Consider the following 19,393-nt stretch of genomic DNA (forward strand, 5'->3'; position numbering starts at 1 on the left):
TGAGAGCAGTCCGAAGGCAGACAAGACGAGCTAGACCCCCAGGCCGGGAAACCACACCCGCGGGAGAGCCCGCACTCTAGCTCCTCTGGGCGCAACGGCCGCAGTGCAGGCTCACATTTTTTGCTGGATGGGAGGGAGAAGACCGGGCCCACTGCCACTGCCCTCTCTCCTCCAACCTTTCAAGGTACCAATCTTCTCCCCTACTCTCCAGTCCCTTTTATACGCCCCAGCCCCCAGTTCTCCCACCCTCCAGGACCTCGGGAGTTCCTAGACCAGCGCCACCGCCAGCTCCTAGCCCTGTGGACTTATGTGAGCGACTTAACATCTCTGAGTCTCAGTTTCCTCATCTGCAAATGGAGATACAATGGCACCTAGGTGATTATTACAAATATCAGGTGAGTTCAATACAAGCAAAGGGCTTAGAAGAGTGCATTACCCCCAAATGAAGGTTCGGGGAGTTAACTTAATATTCACTCTTTCGTCTCCCACCCTTTCTTAGCTAGGATTCGGGTGTAACCTTCCCTCGCCCGGGTTCCCCATCCTCATTCACCGACCCACTCGTGGAGCGAGCGGGCCCAGCTCTGCGTGCACTGACGCGCTGGGCGGGGCGGGGCCAAGTTGCAGAGGTCCCTTATTTCTAAAACACTCTTGCATTCTTACGCTACTTTCAGTTCAGCGTAAAAGGAATCCATTGCTCTGTAGCCTGGTCAGGCCGTTCTTCCAGGTCCTGGTGGTGCTTTTGCCCTCTCACCTGGGCTGGGGACCTGGCACCGGGCTGCGTCCTGAGGCGCCCTGCCCCCCGCGTACTTTCCTCAGCCTGTACTCCCGGCGCCCGCCAACACTGCGAGTGGAACCGCCGGGGCCAGCCCGGGCTCCGGAAGGCGGCTTCCGGGAGCGCGTGAGAACGTGGAGGCCCCGCTGGCTATGGGGGGCTGGAACGGCCGGACCAGGCAAAAGCCTGTCCCTCCCTGCTCCTCCACGCGGCGGGGCGGTAAGCACTCCGGACGAGGCTTAGGGAATCAGAGGACACGCAGTAGAAGGGTCGCAGGTCGTGGTTGTTCGGAACATGCGGCCAGCGGCGGAACAAGGCTGAAGGGAAGCGCTGAGACCGCCCTTGCCGAGAGCGGCTCGTTGGTCTAGGGGTATGATTCTCGCTTCGGGTGCGAGAGGTCCCGGGTTCAAATCCCGGACGAGCCCAGGCTTTTACCCCCCTACCTACACCCGAAATTTAAAAACAGATTTTTCACCCCCGTTCCCCACGTATTCCATTCAGAAACTTAAATGAAAGCATACTGGTCCCATGAGCTCAAATGTTAATTCCCTTTGTGTTTTGAAGAGAAGGACCATGTGAGCCCAATTAATACAACATATGGTTACTGTACGCCCAAGGGCAACGCATTCAAATTGCTTTGTACCATGTAAAACACACACTTGAAAAATAGACGCCTAGTGCAGAATCCTGTGCACGCCTTTAACTCCTCCAAACGAGCAGGGGGCGTCATGGATTAGCAGGTCCCGGGGTTCGGGAATGAGCATTTCCGAGAAAGGGGGCGCTCAGGAGATGCCCCCACCCCCGATGCTCGGCACTGTAGTGGATGGGTTTAAACTACGCCATAGGCAACGAAAAACAGATCTCCCGATGTCTCTGTACACGCGCTGCACCCAGGAATAGACAGGTAGGAACAACGTTTTCGTAGTACAATACTACATTACTAGCAAACTTTTTGCATTTTCAAAATGAGGCCTTTTAATGGTATTCCAATGTGGAGTGTGCTCCAAGTTTCCAAAAGTCTAAATTTTGTGTTTTACCAACCTGTGTTTATTACGTTTAGTAATCTATCCCCAAAACATGCGTTTAGGAGGTTCTTACTCCAAAACAGGGCTCGTCCGGGATTTGAACCCGGGACCTCTCGCACCCTAAGCGAGAATCATACCCCTAGACCAACGAGCCGCCGTAGGTTCTGACTTTCCGTCATCGCTGAGGAATGCATAGCTATTTAGTCTGGCGCCCTCGTGTGGTTCGCATGTTAGGATTCGATCTTTCGGTTGTGTTTGCTTTCTATAGATTATGCGTTTTCAATTTTCTTTCTTTTCTGTTTTGCTCTTTGAAAATCAGTAACACAGAATAAAGCAAAGTAGTTGTCACTATCAGTATAATATCGACCTGTTATTTCGAAAACTGTAATTTTATTTCTATTCATGGCTAATAAATGGCTCTGAGTGTGAGACAATGTCACTGTGGCAGATTCCAGACTCTCTCCTTTACTGGGTTCTGAATGTTTCATTCGTTCTCTTTCGCACTTTTCTATAATGTTAAAATCTCGGTTTCTTGCCGATATTTTTTATTATACTATTCAAAGACCAACCTATCTAGCCTTGTGAATTCCCATCTCTGTTTTTACTCAAAGTGTTCTCTTCAGCTGGAAAACCTGTTTGCTTTTGGATAAATCCCAAACTCTAACCTTCCCAGAAAAAGATCCTTTAACATATCAAAACCAATTGTATGTGGTAAATAACTGGGTTTCAGTCTTATCTCCTCCAACTGTAACTTCCTAGAGTGCAAGACACCTACACCAACAGTGAATTGTACTGTAGAATTGGCAACCAATTGTGTGATTGCTGTTCGATTGTCCCAATATCTTTAATTAGATATAGTAGGCATGGCTTCCTAACTATATTTTAAATTCTTTTTTTTTCTTTTTTTGAAACGGAGTCTCGCTTGGCTCTTTCGCCAGGCTGGAGTGAAGTGGTGTGATCTCGGCTCACTGCAACCTCCGCCCCCTCCGCCCTCCAGGTTCAAGCGATTCTCTACCTCCGGAGTAGCTGGGATTAGAGGCGCAGGCCACCACGCCCAGCAAATTTTTGTATTTTTAGAAGAGACGGGTTTCACCATGTTGTCCAGGCTGGTCTCGAACGCCTGACCTCAGTTGATCCACCCTCCTCGGCCTCCCTAATAGGATTACAGGCGTGAGCCACTGCCCCCCGCCAAATTTTTTTTTTTTTTTTTTTGCGACGGAGCCTCGGGCTCGCTCTGTCGCCCAGGCTGGAGTGCAGTGGTGCGATCTCGATTCACTGCAAGCTCCGCCTCCTGGGTTCATGCCATTCTCCTGCCTCAGCCTTACCAGTAGCTGGGACAACAGGCGCCCGCCACCACGCCCGGCTAATTTTTTTGTATTTTAATAGAGACAGGGTTTCACCGTGTTAGCTAGGATGGTCTCGATCTCCTGATTTCGTGATCCGCCCGCCTCGGCCTCCCAAAGTACTGGGATTACAGGCGTGAGTTACCGCACCCGGCCCTAAATTCTTAAATACTTAGCATTGAGGCTTACCATAGGAAAGCTAGTGCTCAATGAATAATTCTGAATGGTTACAATTTGTCCCAAATTCCTTAACAATAGAAATTTTAGGTGTTTTGTTTGTTTGTTTTGTTTTTTCATACAGGGTCTCACTCTGTCACCCAGGCTGGAGTGCAGTGGCATGATCATGGCTCACAGCATTTTAGTACTTTTGTTACCGGAAAAAGGGGTCTTCACCCAGAACTGGAGAGAGGGTTCTTGGATCTCGTGCAGGAAAGAATTCAGGGTGAGTTGCAGAGTGTAATGAAAGAAGCAAGTTTATTGGAAACTACTCTGTTACAGAGCAGGACATCCTCAGAAAGTAGGAGGAGAAACACCCTATCCTTAAGTTTTTCTTATATAGTGATCTTACCTATGTAAAACCTAAGCTAAGCTGTGCCTACATGCGGGTGAGCAGACAACATGACAAAATTTGTTACTCTATTGATTTAAAGAAGACAATTATTGACATTTTAGTGTGTGAATACATAAAAGCATAACTATGATTATCTTAAAGGCATATATTGCTGTGGATATTAGGACATTTGGACTTCTTGCTGTTGTAGGAGTCCTAGATATCTTCAGGCTGTTTCCTTAACTATAAACATCCCATGACTATGGGTCATGGCAGGCAAGGAGCGTGCCTTCTTAGTCCTAAAATGGAGCCGAACTTAAAATGGCGTTATTCTAGCTTTCCTAGAATTCTGCTTCCATATCACGTTGACAAACACGTTGATAAACAGTAATTGTGAATTGTCATTCTAGCAAATAACCAACCAGGTAGGAAACGAGTAGACAGAGTGACTATCCTAAATAGACTCATTCGTTAATTTTATTTCATATGTCATGCATTCATCGGTTTATTCATTCATTCATTTCTCATTCTTTTTTATCTTTTTCCGAGACAGAAGTCTTGCTCTGTCACCCAGGCTGGAGTGCAGTGGCGCAATCTCAGCTCACTACAATCTCCGCCTCCCGGGTTCAAGCAATTTTCCCGCCTCAGACTCGCCAGTAGCTGGAATTACAAAAGGCCGGCACCAAATGTATTTTTAGTAGAGACAGGGCGGTGGGGGCGGAGCGGGGGGTTTCGCCATGTTGGCGAGGCTGTTCTCGATCTGACCTCGTGATCCGCCCGCCTCGGCCTCCCAAAGTGTTGGGATTACAGGCGTGAGCCACCGCGTCCGGCCTGCTCATTTTTCAACAAACATTTAACACTTGCAAGTACTGTGTGGCCGACTTCAAACTGTCAACTTTCTTCCTATGGTTTGACAACAGAAAATTATAGAAAATCTAGCACTATCTTCACCCTTATTTGTTTTATTTCAAACTGCCCCAATTTGAGTCTTCAGTTCTTAGGGCTCCAGGAAAGGAGGGAGGATAAGACTACCTTGTACAATGTTAACAAGTTCTAGATTGCCAGGATAGTGTATTCATCAAAATCTAACTGGAAAAAAATATGCCCTGCACACCTAAGAAGTTTATACTGCTTTTCTCCTTAAAATGAGGAAGCCATAGAATATAACTGGTTAGAGAAAATAATGTAATCACTTCAGATATCTGAAAGCCTCAGTCTCAAGAAGTCTCCCTGCTCTCTCTCTTTTCCCATTTGAATTTACTATCGCTATTATCATGTTAGGTTTTTTCCCCCAACTTCTACTTCTCTCTAATCATTAAAAGGAACTTGTCTTTTACTCGGCAGACCAAATACTTGAGTATTTCATTTGACTGTCATAACAATGATGCAGAAAGACTGACAATAACAAAACTCAGAATATCGATTGCTTCATTGGCAGTGGGAAACATCCTTATTTGGTAGGAGGAATGCCTGCGCTATCTTATCTGTCCAGGCACTTGCTTCCCTAGAATTACGTCCTTGTGAAGCAGATGTAGTACACAGATGGTTGCAAGGCCCAGGAAGACAGTGTATCTTGAGGAAAATTTTATCCCAGCTACAGTGAATTTAGAAGTCTGGCAACACAGCCTTCTCCTGTAAGAATTAACACCTCCCTAAGGACCCTTTTACCCTTGTTCCCCCGAATTGGTGTCTTTGTGCCCAGGGGAAGGAGACACTAGAACTCTAATTTTCCAGTTTTCAAAATTTTCTAGCAACAATGCTTCTGGATTAAGACATTCTTTGTGAAACTGATTTGGCTTCAGGCAAATCTTTCTCAAGGTGGCCCGGGATTCCTCTTTGAATCTGCCTGATGGTTATCTGTGAGGAGTCAAATTCTCAGGGTTCCTGGAACAACACTCACATTCCAGTTTTCCTTTGGCAACAGATCTTGAAGACAAGGATAGACAGGCTAGAAATTGAGACTCTTTTTCTCTTGATTATACTTCTCATCCAATTTATACCCAGTCCTGTAATTCTTTTTGTGAAATGTCTCTCAAATCCTGTCTTCTTATCCCCACTGTCAGTACCTTATTTCCTGCCCTCTTCATTCTTGCCCTGCTGCAGTGGTTACCTTTTTAAAACACAGATCTGAACTTCTTATACCCCTTTCACCACTCTCCACTGCCTCCAGAAAAAACAACTCAAGGCTCTTCAAAATATGACCACAGCCTCCTTTCCTGGCGTTCTCTCTTCCCCTCTTTCCCTCACTCCCCTCATTCCCCTCTTCCCCTCACTCCCCTCAAGTTGCAAACCACAAAGCATTCACACCTAATGTTTCTCACACTTGGTAGGTGGCTTCATTTCTCGATGAGTGTGCTTTTCCTGTTTTCTCTCTGGTGAACTTTTATTCATCGGTTCTCTGAGTTTTCTTTTTCTTTTCCTGTTTTCTCTCTGGTGAACTTTTATTCATCCTTGGTGAATCTTTCTAGATGCTTCTTGGGCCAGTGGATTTTGGGAGAGCGAGGTATATGTGGCTGAGGTACATCACAATCATCAGAGAAGCTTTAAACACTGCTGAGTGTCACTGTCTGTGCTGGCTTTGGGTTTCGTCCTTATTCACTCTTCCTTTTTTTTTGAGACGCAGTCTCGCTCTGTCTCTATCGCCTGGGCTGGAGTGCAGTGGCGCGATCTCGGCTCACTGCAAGCTCCGCCTCCCGGGTTCATGCCATTCTCCTGCCTCAGCCTCCCGAGTAACTGGGACTACAGGCGCCGGTCATCACGCCAGGCTAATTTTTTGTATTTTTAGTAGAGACGGAGTCTCGCCCTGTCGCCCAGGCTGGAGTGCAATGACGCGTGATCTCTCACTGCAACCTCCGCCTCCCAAGTTGAAGCGATTCTCCTGCCCCAGCCACCCGAGTAGCTGGGTACGGTCGGGCAGCGCGCCACCATGGCCGGCTAATTTTTTTGTATCTTTTAGTAGAGACAGGGTTCACCACTTTGGCCAGTCTGGTCTCGAACTCATGACCTCATGATCTGTCTGCGTTGGCCTCCTGAAGTGCTGGGATTACAAGTGTGAGCCACCGCGCCTGGCCCTCATTTTTACAAATGTAATCGAGTACTTGTTTGTGTACACCTAGTAGACGACGTGCTTGTTGCGAGTAAAGCCCAGGTGTTCTACATCCATGGTTCAATTAATGCATTGGTATCTTTTCCAACCTGTGGCATGTAAGACACACTTCAAAAGGATCTGCTGACAGAAATAGGGCGAAGTGGTTCTGGTATTTTTTTTAGTTTTTTTTTCTAATGTTCTTATAATTTTGCTGTACTACAATGTTAGCTAAAACAGCACAGCTATCAGGAATGGCATTAAGACTGACCTTAGACAAAACCCTGAAGTGAGAGGTTGCATTTTGGGTTCTCACCATACTCTTCCCCCGCTCTTGTCCTAATTGTCTAAAGCTTGTTTCCCTTCCTCACCGTATCAGCCTCCCACCTGAATCTGCCCTGTTCCTCCTTCACACTCATCTTTCTTGTGCCCCTGTCCCTCCATTTTTCCCTTTCGCAAGCCATTTTCATAAGAATCCTTCCAAATACTTCCCCTACTGATTGGACAACCCGTAGGTGGCAGACTGTTCTGGGCCAAGGCAACCAAGTTGAGCAGGGCCAGCAATCAGTGTCGGGAACTTCTGCAGGGCACTTCAGAATCAGTGTCGGGGAACTTCGGCATTCTATTTTTCACGGACACAGACAGGAACACTGACATGCAAAAGCAAAACAATCAAAAAGCATTTTTATTTGTTTTCCAGGTAGTAGGAAATCCGAGTTCCAGATTCCCATCCTTCTGAAGCCAGGAGGGAGGTTCCTAAGAGGAGGTCAGGACAAGATGGAGACTTCTTTTTAAACTAGCAGATTTCGCAAATTGCCACACATACATTATCCAGTCCACGGAAAGGACAGGCCTTGGGGACAGGGCAACGGGAACGTGTTCCACCTGGACGACTGAATTAGAAGTCTCTCCCCCATCAATTGAAAGCCTCACTATTTTTCATTCTGTCTTTTCTTTCTTTTTAAGGTAAATGAATTGCTTCTTTTTCGTTAGGTGAGGCCGGCAGAGACCAAGAAGAGCTGAAGCGGAGGCGAGGTTAGTACCCAGCAAAGACCCGTGGCGAGGAGAGACAATGAAGAGGACCATGGGACTGGACCCTGAGAAAGGCAAAGGAGACGCTGGCTGGCGGGGCCCGTAGGCGGACAGCCACGCAGGCAGGCGGAGGGCTCGGCTCGGCCTGGGACCGCAGCAGACCCGGCCTCCGCGCGGGGCCAAGCCGCCTGGGTGGGACCGAGGAGGCGGAGCCTTCCCCGTGGACGGGTGATGGACAGCCTGTCTCTCCAATCGCGTCCTTAAAGGGGCGCGGGCAGGCCAATGAGCGGACAGCGAGGGCCGGAGCCGGGCTGAGGCTTGGGTGCAGAGCTGGCGAGCTGCGGCTGGGGCCGCAGTAGGGAGCGCGGCGTGGAGGTGCCACCCGGCGCGGGTGGTGGAGAGATCAGAACCCTCTTCCCCAAGTCGAGCCAACCTCAGCGGGCACCGGGGCTTAGGGGCGCGGCAGCGGCGACTGCAGCGGCTGGACGATGGCAGCGCCCGCCGGAGCCGGGGCGGTGATTGTAGCCCCAGACAGTAGTCGCTGGCTGTGGTCGGTGCTGGCGGCGGCGCTCGGGCTCTGTGAGTGATGCCAGGACCAGGGCTGGGGCCGGGGAGGGGGGCTCCCGGGCCCGGCACACGCCCCTCGCAGGCCAGGCGCGCGTGCTGAGACCCCAGGTGGGGAGGGGGCGCGGCCTGCGCTCTCTGGGGCCGAGGCAACCCAGCCCATGGGGAACGCGGGCCCCCGCGACGGGCCAGAGCCTCTTTCTTCTCCTTCCTGGATCCTCGAGTGCGGAGGAGGAGGGGAGAGCGCTCTATCTTGCTCCTTCCTGGGGGGCGGCTGCGGTGAGCCCTCGCGGCGCCTCCTGCCCCCTCCTCACGATGACTCTGGATCGTCTGAGCCCTCCCGGATTCTGATTCGGGAACTAGGGTCTGGCGTTCTCCACCTTTGGGAGGTGGCGGAAGGTTGCAGGTTTTTCATTTGTAGGGCCTTTGTTGGTTCGTTTCCTGTTAAGCCAGGGTTTTGTTGTACTTGTAAGTTCCCTTTCCCATGCTCTCATTCAGATTTAAGTCTCCGTAATAGAAGAGTCCTGGAATCTCATTTGCCTCATTTTCGTGGTCTGCAAAACGCCAATATAAAATACTGTTACTTCTAGGTTAGAATGCAAAGAGCTTGGAATACCAGTGAGATGGCCTGGCTTAAAAGAATTTGGTCAAATCCATCATAATTCCAGACCTAGCCACCATAATTTGATAAGACATAGAGCATTAAAAAGCATAATTTTCCTAAAGGAAAAAAAAAAAGCTCCTTTTTCTTACCAAATATTGTGACTCAAGCTTAAGGTAAACCGTGGGCTCAATTTATGGGAATTGGATGAGTTGTTTTATGGACATCTGAAGTGGTATCTGCCACAGGACTTTTCTGTGTTGTTCAAAGCAAAGTACTTGTTGTCTCCGAATTCGGTTAAATAATAGTTACAAAGAGGGCCAGCTGCTAAGAAACCACGTAGATATTTTTTCATTCCCTTTGTTTTCAAAATGTCAGTTGCATCACAGTATCTGAATACCAGAGTTTACTCAGTAATTTCTTTCTTCATGGAAAAGTTCTTAATATAATCCTTGGACCAGGGAAACTAGGTGAAGTTCTGTTGGATCACCAACTGTTCCACTTAAACAGTGATTCCAGGGGCTGTAAAGCATAAAGGTAAAAGTCTCTCTACCCTCCAGAGGTTGACAGATGATGACACACTTTGTATAAGACACAATCCATTCTGTATTTTGTCTTAGAAAAAAAGGTTAAAAGTGTGTTTGGTGGTGGTGGTATTTGTGTTTAATCAAACAAATAGAAAATAGCCTAAAATTAAGATTTATCAGAAATATGCTTCAGACAATTATTATGCATGAGAGGTCAGACATTGCTATGGAGGACAAAGCAGTTAGGGTGATCTTAATTAAAATCGGGGTATTAAACGTAGCAGGAGTGCAAAACTACATAGTAGTGGAAAGGTGACTAGAGTAATAGCCCCATACACCTTGGACGTAATTCTTCAGTAATGAAGATGAATGTTGATATGTAAAAATCAACAGCTGATGTTATTGGTTCAATTTAGAAAATTATTGTATCTAAAATTCTTGCCAAATCACCGTTTTTCTGGTCATGGATACCACACATAAGAGTTCATCTTTTACAGGAAAGCTTCTCAAGTTTTATCAAGACAGTTATTCAGCAAACATTTACCAAGCACCTTTTAAGTGTTAAGCACCAAGCTACTCTAGGAAAGAGAGTCCTCACCTTTGAATAATTTGCAATTCAGTGAGAGAAACACTGTGAAAAGTGCTATAAGAAGTCTATTTTTTTTCCCCTGCGGCAGGTGGTGGGAGGGTGGGTGGGTCTCACTGTATTGCCCAGGCTGCTCTGGAGCTGAAACTCCTGGGCTCCAGTGATTCTTCTGCCTTTTCCTCCCAAGCAGCTGGGGCTACAGGTGTGTGCCACTGTGTAGGGTCAGAAGCACATTGGTAAAGATGTACTGTGGAAGCTTGAAGGAGGGTCATCATCTCAGACTGTAGTTCAGGCTACTGGAGGAAAGGAGTTTAAACTGAGTAGGCATGGGGGAGGGGCAGAAGTACATACAGAGTTATGAATGAACCTGTTGGTAGTTCAGTATAATGGGAGGTTGGACTGTATATAAGGGGGATGGTGGGAGTTGAGGCAGGAGAGCCTGCCAAGGGCACCAACTTACAAAAGGCCTTGTCTGCCACACTTAATCCAATGGGGATTTCTCTGTCTATTGAGATGTGAAGGATGGCTTAGAGTGGGGTGAGGCTGAAGCCAGAGAAGGCAGAGGACCATTGTAATAATCCAGGGGAGGATGATGAAGATCTGAATTCAAGCACTGGGCCATGAAGAGAGGACACATATTCATGAGCCACTTAGAAAGTACATTTGGAAGAGCTTGGAAACATTGATGCAGGCTTGAAAGAGGAGGTGGATAAAATGATCATAGGTTTTGGGCTTGGGAAGCTGGGCATATTTTTGGCCTTTTCACAGATGGGGAAATAGGAGTCTTGGGGGAAGAAGATGATTGAGATAATTTTGAACATGTTGAGTTTGAGATGCGGGTAAGACATCCAAATGGAGATGGGCAGAAAACAATTGGATAGACAGTTCTGGAGGTGAGGAGAAAGTTCTGGTTGGAAATGGAGATTTGGAGAATTATGTGGCTAATAGTTAAAGCTTGGATTGTTTGGATGAGGTCATCCAGGGAAAATGCACTGAAGAACATAGCAGAGAGCCAAGGACAGAGTTCTGGGGTACATGAAACCTGAGAAAGAGGCTCTGTGACTAAGAGAAAAGCCAGGAGAGTTTGGTATTTCAGCATTGTCAGATGAAGAGAGATTAAATGTGATAAGAATTCACTGAATTTGGCAATTGAAATGAGCACACAGTATATGAGGACTAAATCTCCCTAATTTGTACCATCCATTTCAGTAAATGGAACCTGCATACATCTAATTGTGCAGGCCAGAAACCTAGGGTCCATGCCTGATTCTTCCCTGTCCTTCACATCCAATCAGTTCTCCCGTCTTTAAGATGCATCTGGAATTGATGTTTTTTCTACCTCCACTCCTAGCCTTTTACTCAAAGTCACCATCATTTCTTGCCTATATTACTGTGATAGCCTCCCAGCTGCTCTTCCTCTTTTTCCCCCCTTGGGAATTTTTTTTTTTTTTTGGTTATGGAGTCTTGCTCTGTCTTGTCCAGGCTGGAATGCAGTGGTGCAATCTCAGCTCAGTGCAACCTCCATCTCCCAGATTCAAGTGATTCTTCTTGTGCCTCAGCCTCCCAAGTAGCTGGGACTACAGGCGCATGCCACCTTGCCTGGCTAATTTTTGTATTTTTTAGTAGAAACTGGGTTTCACAATGTTGGCCAGGCTGATCTCGAACTCCTGACCTCGTGATCCACCCACCTTGGCCTCCCAAAGTGTTGGGATTACAGGCGTGAGCCACCTCACCTGGCTGATTTTTTAATTTTTAGTAGAGACGGGGTTTCACCATGTTTGCCAGGTGAGGTGGCTCACGCCTGGAATTCCTGACCTCAAGTGATGGGCCTGCCTCAGCCTCCCAAAGTGCTGGGATTACAGGCATGAGCCACCATGCCCAGTACCCCGCTTGGTTCTTTTTAATCCATTCTTTACAAAACTGCAACAATGATTTTGTTAAAATGCAAATCAGATCATGTTGCTTTCTTGTTTAAAATCCTTAATGGCTTCCCATTGCACTTGGAATGAAATCTAAACTTCCCATAGCCTAAAAAGCTCTTTGTGATCTGGTTTCTGCCTACCTCTGTGACCTCAACTTGTACCACCCACCACCCCCTTCTCACTATATTCAAGCCCCCCTGCCATCTTTCTGCTCTGTGACGCCCATTCCCACCTCAGGGTCTTTGAACTAGCTGTTCTGATGTTGCCCAGGGCTGGCTCCCTTTCATCATGGAGCCTTTAACATAAGTTTCACTTCTTTAGAGAGACCTCTCTGACCACCTGATTCTAGGATACTTACCTGTTACTATTTGCTGGTTTGCTGTTTACTTCCTTATTGGAATTTCTATTTGGTTTTTCTTCTCTTTTTTTTCCCTCCATCAGAATCTAGGACAGACAAAGCATCTGTCTTGCTTATAGAAGTTTCCTAGTGCTTAACATAGTGGATATGGTAGATGCTAAAAATATTTGTTAAATGGCAGTTGAGGCATAGGCATGTCTTGACAACAGTTTGTTAGGAGTTTGCAATATGTAGTTATGATTTAGCATGGTATAAGTAGGTACCCAATATGTGTTTATGCAAGAAGAATATTTTTCCCAACTGTGATTTCATGCATTGCTTGATTATTTCTCATCATCAGTTCCCTTGGCCTTTTACTTGTTTACTAGTTGGGATAGTAAAATAGAAACTTAGTCCTATAAAATATATTTTTGTTTACTCCAACTCCAGAATATCCACTAGGCTTAGATGCTGCCAAAAGAAAAAGATAAATATTAAGTGAAAGACAGCTATATGCAAAAGTACATAAAATGCAAATTTGTGTTTTTACTAAGTCTAATTTATTTACTTATTCAACTTAAATGAACACCTACTAGGCACCAGGCACTGTTTATGTATGGGATGCAGCAGGGAGCCTAGATGCTAGTGAGAAGTGACAGACAGGAAACATCTACTCAAATAAATAATGCCAAAGGACAGATTAAATTCCCGACAGTCACAACTTTTAAGAAAATATGATTGATTTAATATGAAAATTTGCAGCAAATTTTTAAAAAATGGAACATCTTATTTGTATTACAAGATATTTTTAAAACTTACAAGGGATATGTTGTAGGATTTCTTTAAAGGTTGATTTTTCCCACTGAGTTTTAAAAATGTGATTTAATTAGGAAAAACATAGCTTTTCAGAAATATTGCTGTTTCCCCTCCAGCCAGTAGATGCTGGTCTACCTCCTAAATACTTCTCACCATCCCCTTTGCATCCGCACTGAAGGTAATATGGTACAGCCACAATCACGTCTCTCCTGGATAATTAGAGCCTTCTAACTGGAGCCTGAGTGTTTTTGAGTTGTATCTTTTATCTGAGAATTTGAATTATTTGTGTAAGACATGCACCTCATATGTACCTCAACCTTGGAAAGATTTCTAATCTTGCTCTCTAAAACCACAGATGTCATTTTAAAAGGGAGAATAAAATGGTAAGCTTTGGCATATAATTTATTATAAATTAGTCTTTAGCCCCATCGAAGGCAATATAATTATTAGAAGAACTAGAAGCATCTCCTGAGGTCTCAAGTGTCCTATGGCTCTGAGACTTAACCCCTAAGGCTGGTGTTAATATATTAAGCCTTCATGTATCTTGAATGATATTCCTTTTTTCCTTTTCCACTCTTACTTTGCTAAGTCTTTTGACGTTAGCAGTGCCCTAGAGTCCAGACAAAAGTCTCTGGAATTTTTGCTGCTGTAAGAAAGCAGAGGTCAGTTTACTCTGTTCACTATAGTGCATAAATTGAGAAATTGTAGTTGTCTCCTGGGATATTTATATCTTTGCCTTTAAACCCCTTTATTTATTCATTATCTCTCTCTTTTGCTTTTTTTTTTTTTGGAGACAGAGTCTCATTTTGTCACCCAGGCTGGAGTGCAGTGTGCAATCTTGGCCCACAGCAACCTCTGCCTCCCAGGTTCAAGTGATTCTCCTGCCTCAGCCTCCTGAGTAACTGGGATTACAGGCATGAGCCACCACGCCTAATTTTTTTTTTTTGAGACAGAGTTTCGCTCCTGTTGCCCAGGCTGGAGTGCAGTGGCATGATCTTGGCTCATTGCAGCCTCCACCTCACAGGTTCAAGTGATTCTTCTGCCTCAGCCTGCCAAATAGCTGGCATTACAGGCACCTGCCACCATGCCTGGCTAATTTTTTGTATTTTTAGTAGAGACAGAATTTTGCCATGTTGGGCAGGCTGGCCTCCAACTCCCGACCTCAGGTGATCCACCCACCTCAGCCTCCCAAAGTGCTGAGATTACAGGCGTGAGCCACCGTGCCCAACCTATTCATTGTCTTTCAATGCATGTGGCTACTGTAATTTTTTATTCACTTATAATTTTTTCTTGATCCCATTAGGCCTTTATCCAAGATGGTTTCATTCTTAAATCCTCCTTCAGTATGTTTTTTCTTCTAAACTCAGAGTCTCTAGAAACCGTGATACCTTTTTTTTGTTTGTTTGTTTTGTTTTTTTTTTTTGAGACGGAGTCTTGCTCTGTCGCCCGGGCTGGAGTGCAGTGGCTGGATCTCAGCTCACTGCAAGCTCCGCCTCCCGGGTTTACGCCATTCTCCTGCCTCAGCCTCCTGAGTAGCTGGGACTACAGGCGCCCGCTACCTCGCCCGGCTAGTTTTTTGTATTTCTAGTAGAGACGGGGTTTCACTGTGTTAGCCAGGATGGTCTCGATCTCCTGAACTCATGATCCGCCCGTCTCAGCCTCCCAAAGTGCTGGGATTACAGGCTTGAGCCACCGCGCCCGGCCCCGTGATACCTTTTGATACCTCTGACCTTATTGTCAGAACATAGAGCTTGAGTAATTTTTTAGCAACAGTGATACATTGAATCCAGTACTTAGGTTTAATTGATTGGGGTTAGAAATGGCAGTATGTCTTTGCCTATCCTGTGTATTGCAGATAAGATTGCCCCATAGAATGAAATCCGTGACTTAAGTTTTGTTAGGAGCGTGCTGCAACCAACTGAACAAACCTTGATGAACTTGCAATGAACATTTTTTTATATTGGGACCCTGATATTCTACTTTGAGATCTAGGGAGTTTATTGTGTGCATTTTAAAAGATGCTGTTATTGGCCGGGCCTGGTGGCTCATGCCTGTAATCCCAACACTTTGGGAGGCTGAGGCGGATGAACTGCCTGAGCTAAGGAGTTCAAGACCAGCCTGGACAACATGATAAAACCCCCATCTTGACTGAAAATAAAAAAAATTAGCTGGGCGTGACGCATGCCTGTAATCCCAGCTACTCGGGAGACTGAGGCATGAGAATCGCTTGAGCCTGGGAGGCAGAGGTTGCAGTGAGCTGAGATCATGCCACTGCACTCTAGCCTGGGTGATAGAGTGAGACACCCTGTCTCAAAAGAAAAGAAAAAAGACGCTGTTATTAAAATTCAGAAATGTGTTCTTTTCTCTCCAAACATTAAGTTTACAATGTGAAGTTATATAAATTTAACACAATCATGTGCTTCTTCCAGATAACACTTGGTAAACTTGAAAAGATGAAAAGTTATAAGGTGTTATATTGTCAGTTTAGCTTCAATGAGAACCTAGTGACCCTGTGGCCAGATAGTGTCTAATAGTTATTCTCTAGTCAAGTCCAGGTTATCATTGCTATATATGTTCTTCCAAAGGGTGTTGCTGAGGATTAGGAAGCATAGATAGAAGACTCAGGTTCCTAAGAGAAATGTGGTAAAATGCAAATATTTGAAATCTCCTACATGTCTGAAAAGGGCAAAGAAAGAGAGTGAGTGAGCAGTTACGGAGATGTTTTAACTTCTCCCTCTCCCTTTTCTGTTTCTTCGCTCTTAGAAGTTAGGGCATAGACCTAGGTTCATGTTATATCTTCTGCTCTGCTCTCATTTATTGAGTGCTTGACTATGTGCCACGCCTCTGCTAAGCAATTTACTTGCGTACTCCTCACAGCTCTGTGCAGTAATTATTTTCATTAATTTTATAGATAAGAAGACTAAGTTTCAGAGAGATTGTGTAACTTGTCTAAGATCACACAGCTAATATATGGTAGAGTTGAGACTCCAAAGCACATGTTTGCAACCACTCTGCTATATTATGGAATTTTTTCTTCAAAGTCTCTAAACATTTTGGGGAAGCTTCTGGAATATCTTAAGTGTTTACAGAGTGGCTTTTTAGCTGTCCTGGGGCATCCAGATTTCTTCCTCTTTGGAGTAATGTTGTTTGTGCCAAGATCCCTCCTGCCTTGATACTGCTGACTCTGTCAAAGAGAAATAAAGCTGCCGTGTTGAAGCCATCCTCACCAACCATGCAGAATCTCTTTGTGCCACCCAATACTCGGAATGCTCCTCAGGGATTTTTAATGATGTTGGTTTTTGTTTGTTTGCTTTTTGTGTTTTGAGACAGAGTCTCTCGATACGGCCCAGGCTAGAGTGCAGTGGCACGATCTCCACTCACTTGCAGCCTCCACCTCCCTGGTTCAAGTGATTCTCCCATCTCAGCCTCCCGAATAGCAGGGATTATGGGTTCCTGCCACCACACTGGGCTAATTTTAGTATTTTTAGTAGAGACAGGGTTTCACCATGTTGGCCAGGCTGGTCTTGAACTCCTGACCTCAGGTGATGCACCTGCCTCAGCCTCCCAAAGAGCTGGGATTACAGATGTGAGCCACCGCGTCAGCTGATGTGGTTCTTGTAGGTTCTTCTCACTCATACCTCTCCTGCTATCAAGAGCACAAGCATGAATCCATTATACTGAGTGTCTGATACCATACTGGGCTCAGAATGGTTCCTTGCCCCTCATTAGCTGACATGACATGTGGAAGAAGCCACTGAGCCTTGATTTTCTTCCTTTGAGATGAGTTCTTCTCTGGAGGCTGTGCAGGTCCTTTTGCAATTAGACTCCTGGCATGCTTGGCCTACAGAATGTCCAAACAGGCCCAGGCATCCAAACCAGAGACTCCTTGCTTATACCTCTTCTTGGCTCCTCTGCCGCATTGACAGAGGTTCTGTAGCCATGTTATCTGCCACAAGTCGGAGGTCTAGCACTTGTCTGTTAACTCTTGGGAACTTTGAGTCTTGATCATTTTCAGCTATTAGGAATTTAATTCTTTTTTTTTCTTCAGTGACTGCAAATTTAGAACTCCAGTGAGGCTTGCTGAATCTTGCACACTAAAGAAATTGGTGAATGGATTAATAATGAACAGAGGTGATGCTAATTTATAATCAGGTTGAATAATATGGATTTAAGACCAGAAAATGGGCCAGGTGCAGTGGCTCATGCCTGTAATCCCAGCACTTTGGGAGGCCGAGGCAGACGAATCACTTGAGGGCAGGAGTTTGAAACCAGCCTGGCCAACATGATGAAACCCCATCTCTACTAATAATGCAAAAAATTAGTTGGATGTGGTGGCACGCACCTGTTATCCCAGCTATCTGGGAGGCTGAGGCACGAGAATCGCTGGAAACTGGGAGACGGAGGTTGCAGTAAGCCGAGATGGTGCTACTGCACTCCTGCCTGGGTGACAGAGTGAAACTGTGTCTCAAAAAAAAAAAAAAAAAGGATCAGAAAATGCTAAGGAGGCGGGAGGATCACGTGAGGACAGGAGTTCAAGACTGGCTGGGGCAAAATAGCAAGACCCCATCTTTACAAAGTAAAAATAAACCAAAAAACAAATTATAGGTCCACAGTCTTTTTATCTGTAACTCCAAAGCCAGAAAAACTTTGAAAATTAAGTTTTTTCCTAAGCTTGATACAAATTCTTTGGCTGCAAAATTCAACCTGAAGTAATAAGATACTGTTTACAACTGTGATCCTATTTGGTATGATTAATTGTATTTTTTACTGCAGAGATATTAATATGTTTGATTGTGGGATGCTGCCCTATACTCTGTTGGGACTATTATATAACATATAGTATAGGTGTTGTATTAATTTTTTAAAATCTGAAAAATTCTATATTCTGAAATACACCTGGCCTTAAGGATTTTTGGTTAGCTTGTTGGCCTGTACAGTATCTTATCTCAGAAATTTCCTTCTACTCTTGTAAGTACTAAGAACTACAAAATATTGCCTGGGCAACGTGGCAGAACCCCATCTTTGGGAAGATTACTTAGGAATGGAGGCTGAAGTAAGCCATGTTTACGCCACTGCACTCCAGCCTGGGCGACAGAGGGAGACCCTGTCCCAAAAACAAACAAAAAACTACAAAATACAGTTTAGTTCTTCATTTTTTCATTTTTAGAAATGCGGTCTCACTATGATGATCAGGCTGGAGTGCAGTGGCTGGCTATTCACAAGTATGATCAAAGTTCCCTGTAGCCTCAAACTTTTGGGCTCAAGTGATCCTCCTGTCTCAGCCTCCAAGTAACTGGGACTATAGATGTGTCAAACCCAGCTCATTTTAGTCCCTTTTTCTTTTTTTTTTTTTTTGAGATGAGTCTAGCTCTGTTGCCCAGGTTAGAGTGCAGTGGTGTGCCCTCAGCTCATCACAACCTCTGCTTCCTGGGTTCAAGCAGTTTTCCTGCTACAGCCTCCCAAGTAGCTGGGATTACAGGCATGCACTGCCATACTTGGCTAATTTTTGTAGAGACGGGGTTTCGCCATGTTGACCAGGCTGGTCTTGAACTCCTGACCTCAGGTGACCCGCCTGCCTTGGCCTCCCAAAGTCGTTTTAATTCTTTAAATGTTTTGGTCAATAAAGCTAATGTGCTTTCCACTTAAGAGCGTTCATTGAAACTCCTTTAGAAATTTATGCTACTTTGGACTCAGCCTTTTATTCAAGGAATTCTAAATCTGTGAACTGGCACAAGTTTGGGAATTGATTGAAGGGTCCTGACTTTCTGTTTTTATGATTCACATTAGACTTTTGTTCACTTGCCCTAAAACTTTTCTGCTTATATAGATCAAGTAAGAATTTAGTAGGCTTCCTATCTATTTCACTTGTAGGAGTACCGTGACCAACTGATCAATGCCATAGATCTATGAGAATCAGACTTCCAACTGTGCCTTGACTCTGCTGTCCATCATGGTAGTCATGCCTACCTTGCATTTAGAAGTTCAGTGCTGCCACTTGGCCCCTGTCATCCTACAATCTAATTATTCCCACTGCATTTACGTTTCCCAATTTAGTGACAGCAGTTCCCACTGTAACTTCTAAACTAAAGAGTGTCACAAAGTTCTTTTAAAATGCTGGGACTCCCCTCACAGATCTGCTTTTCACAGTCATGTGGTGAAAGGTGTGTCCTCTGGCTGGACATGGTGGCTTATGCCTGTAATCCCAGCACGTTGGGGGGCTGAGATGGGTGGAT

At 45.3% G+C, this 19,393-nt stretch overlaps 1 protein-coding gene and 2 non-coding genes across 4 annotated transcripts in view; 2 read left to right on the plus strand and 1 right to left on the minus strand.

Annotated features, from left to right (window-relative positions):
* Positions 1-1,125: 1,125 nt before the first annotated feature.
* On the plus strand, positions 1,126-1,197 carry TRNAP-CGG. The gene has a single exon. It is a non-coding gene; the product is annotated as a tRNA-Pro (tRNA).
* Positions 1,198-1,879: 682 nt separating this feature from the next.
* TRNAP-AGG lies at positions 1,880-1,951 on the minus strand. The gene has a single exon. It is a non-coding gene; the product is annotated as a tRNA-Pro (tRNA).
* Positions 1,952-8,099: 6,148 nt separating this feature from the next.
* Positions 8,100-19,393, plus strand: part of MPZL1 (myelin protein zero-like 1) — a 65,762-nt gene continuing 54,468 nt past the window's right edge. For both annotated transcript variants that reach the window (XM_011933399.1, XM_011933400.1), the window contains exon 1: positions 8,100-8,386. In XM_011933399.1, coding sequence (XP_011788789.1) covers positions 8,296-8,386 — 91 coding nt within the window. In that variant the 5' untranslated portion in view covers positions 8,100-8,295. The remainder of the gene's footprint in view (positions 8,387-19,393) is intronic.

Source organism: Colobus angolensis, unplaced genomic scaffold (assembly GCF_000951035.1).
Source record: "Colobus angolensis palliatus isolate OR3802 unplaced genomic scaffold, Cang.pa_1.0 Scaffold126, whole genome shotgun sequence".
Taxonomy (NCBI): domain Eukaryota; kingdom Metazoa; phylum Chordata; class Mammalia; order Primates; family Cercopithecidae; genus Colobus; species Colobus angolensis.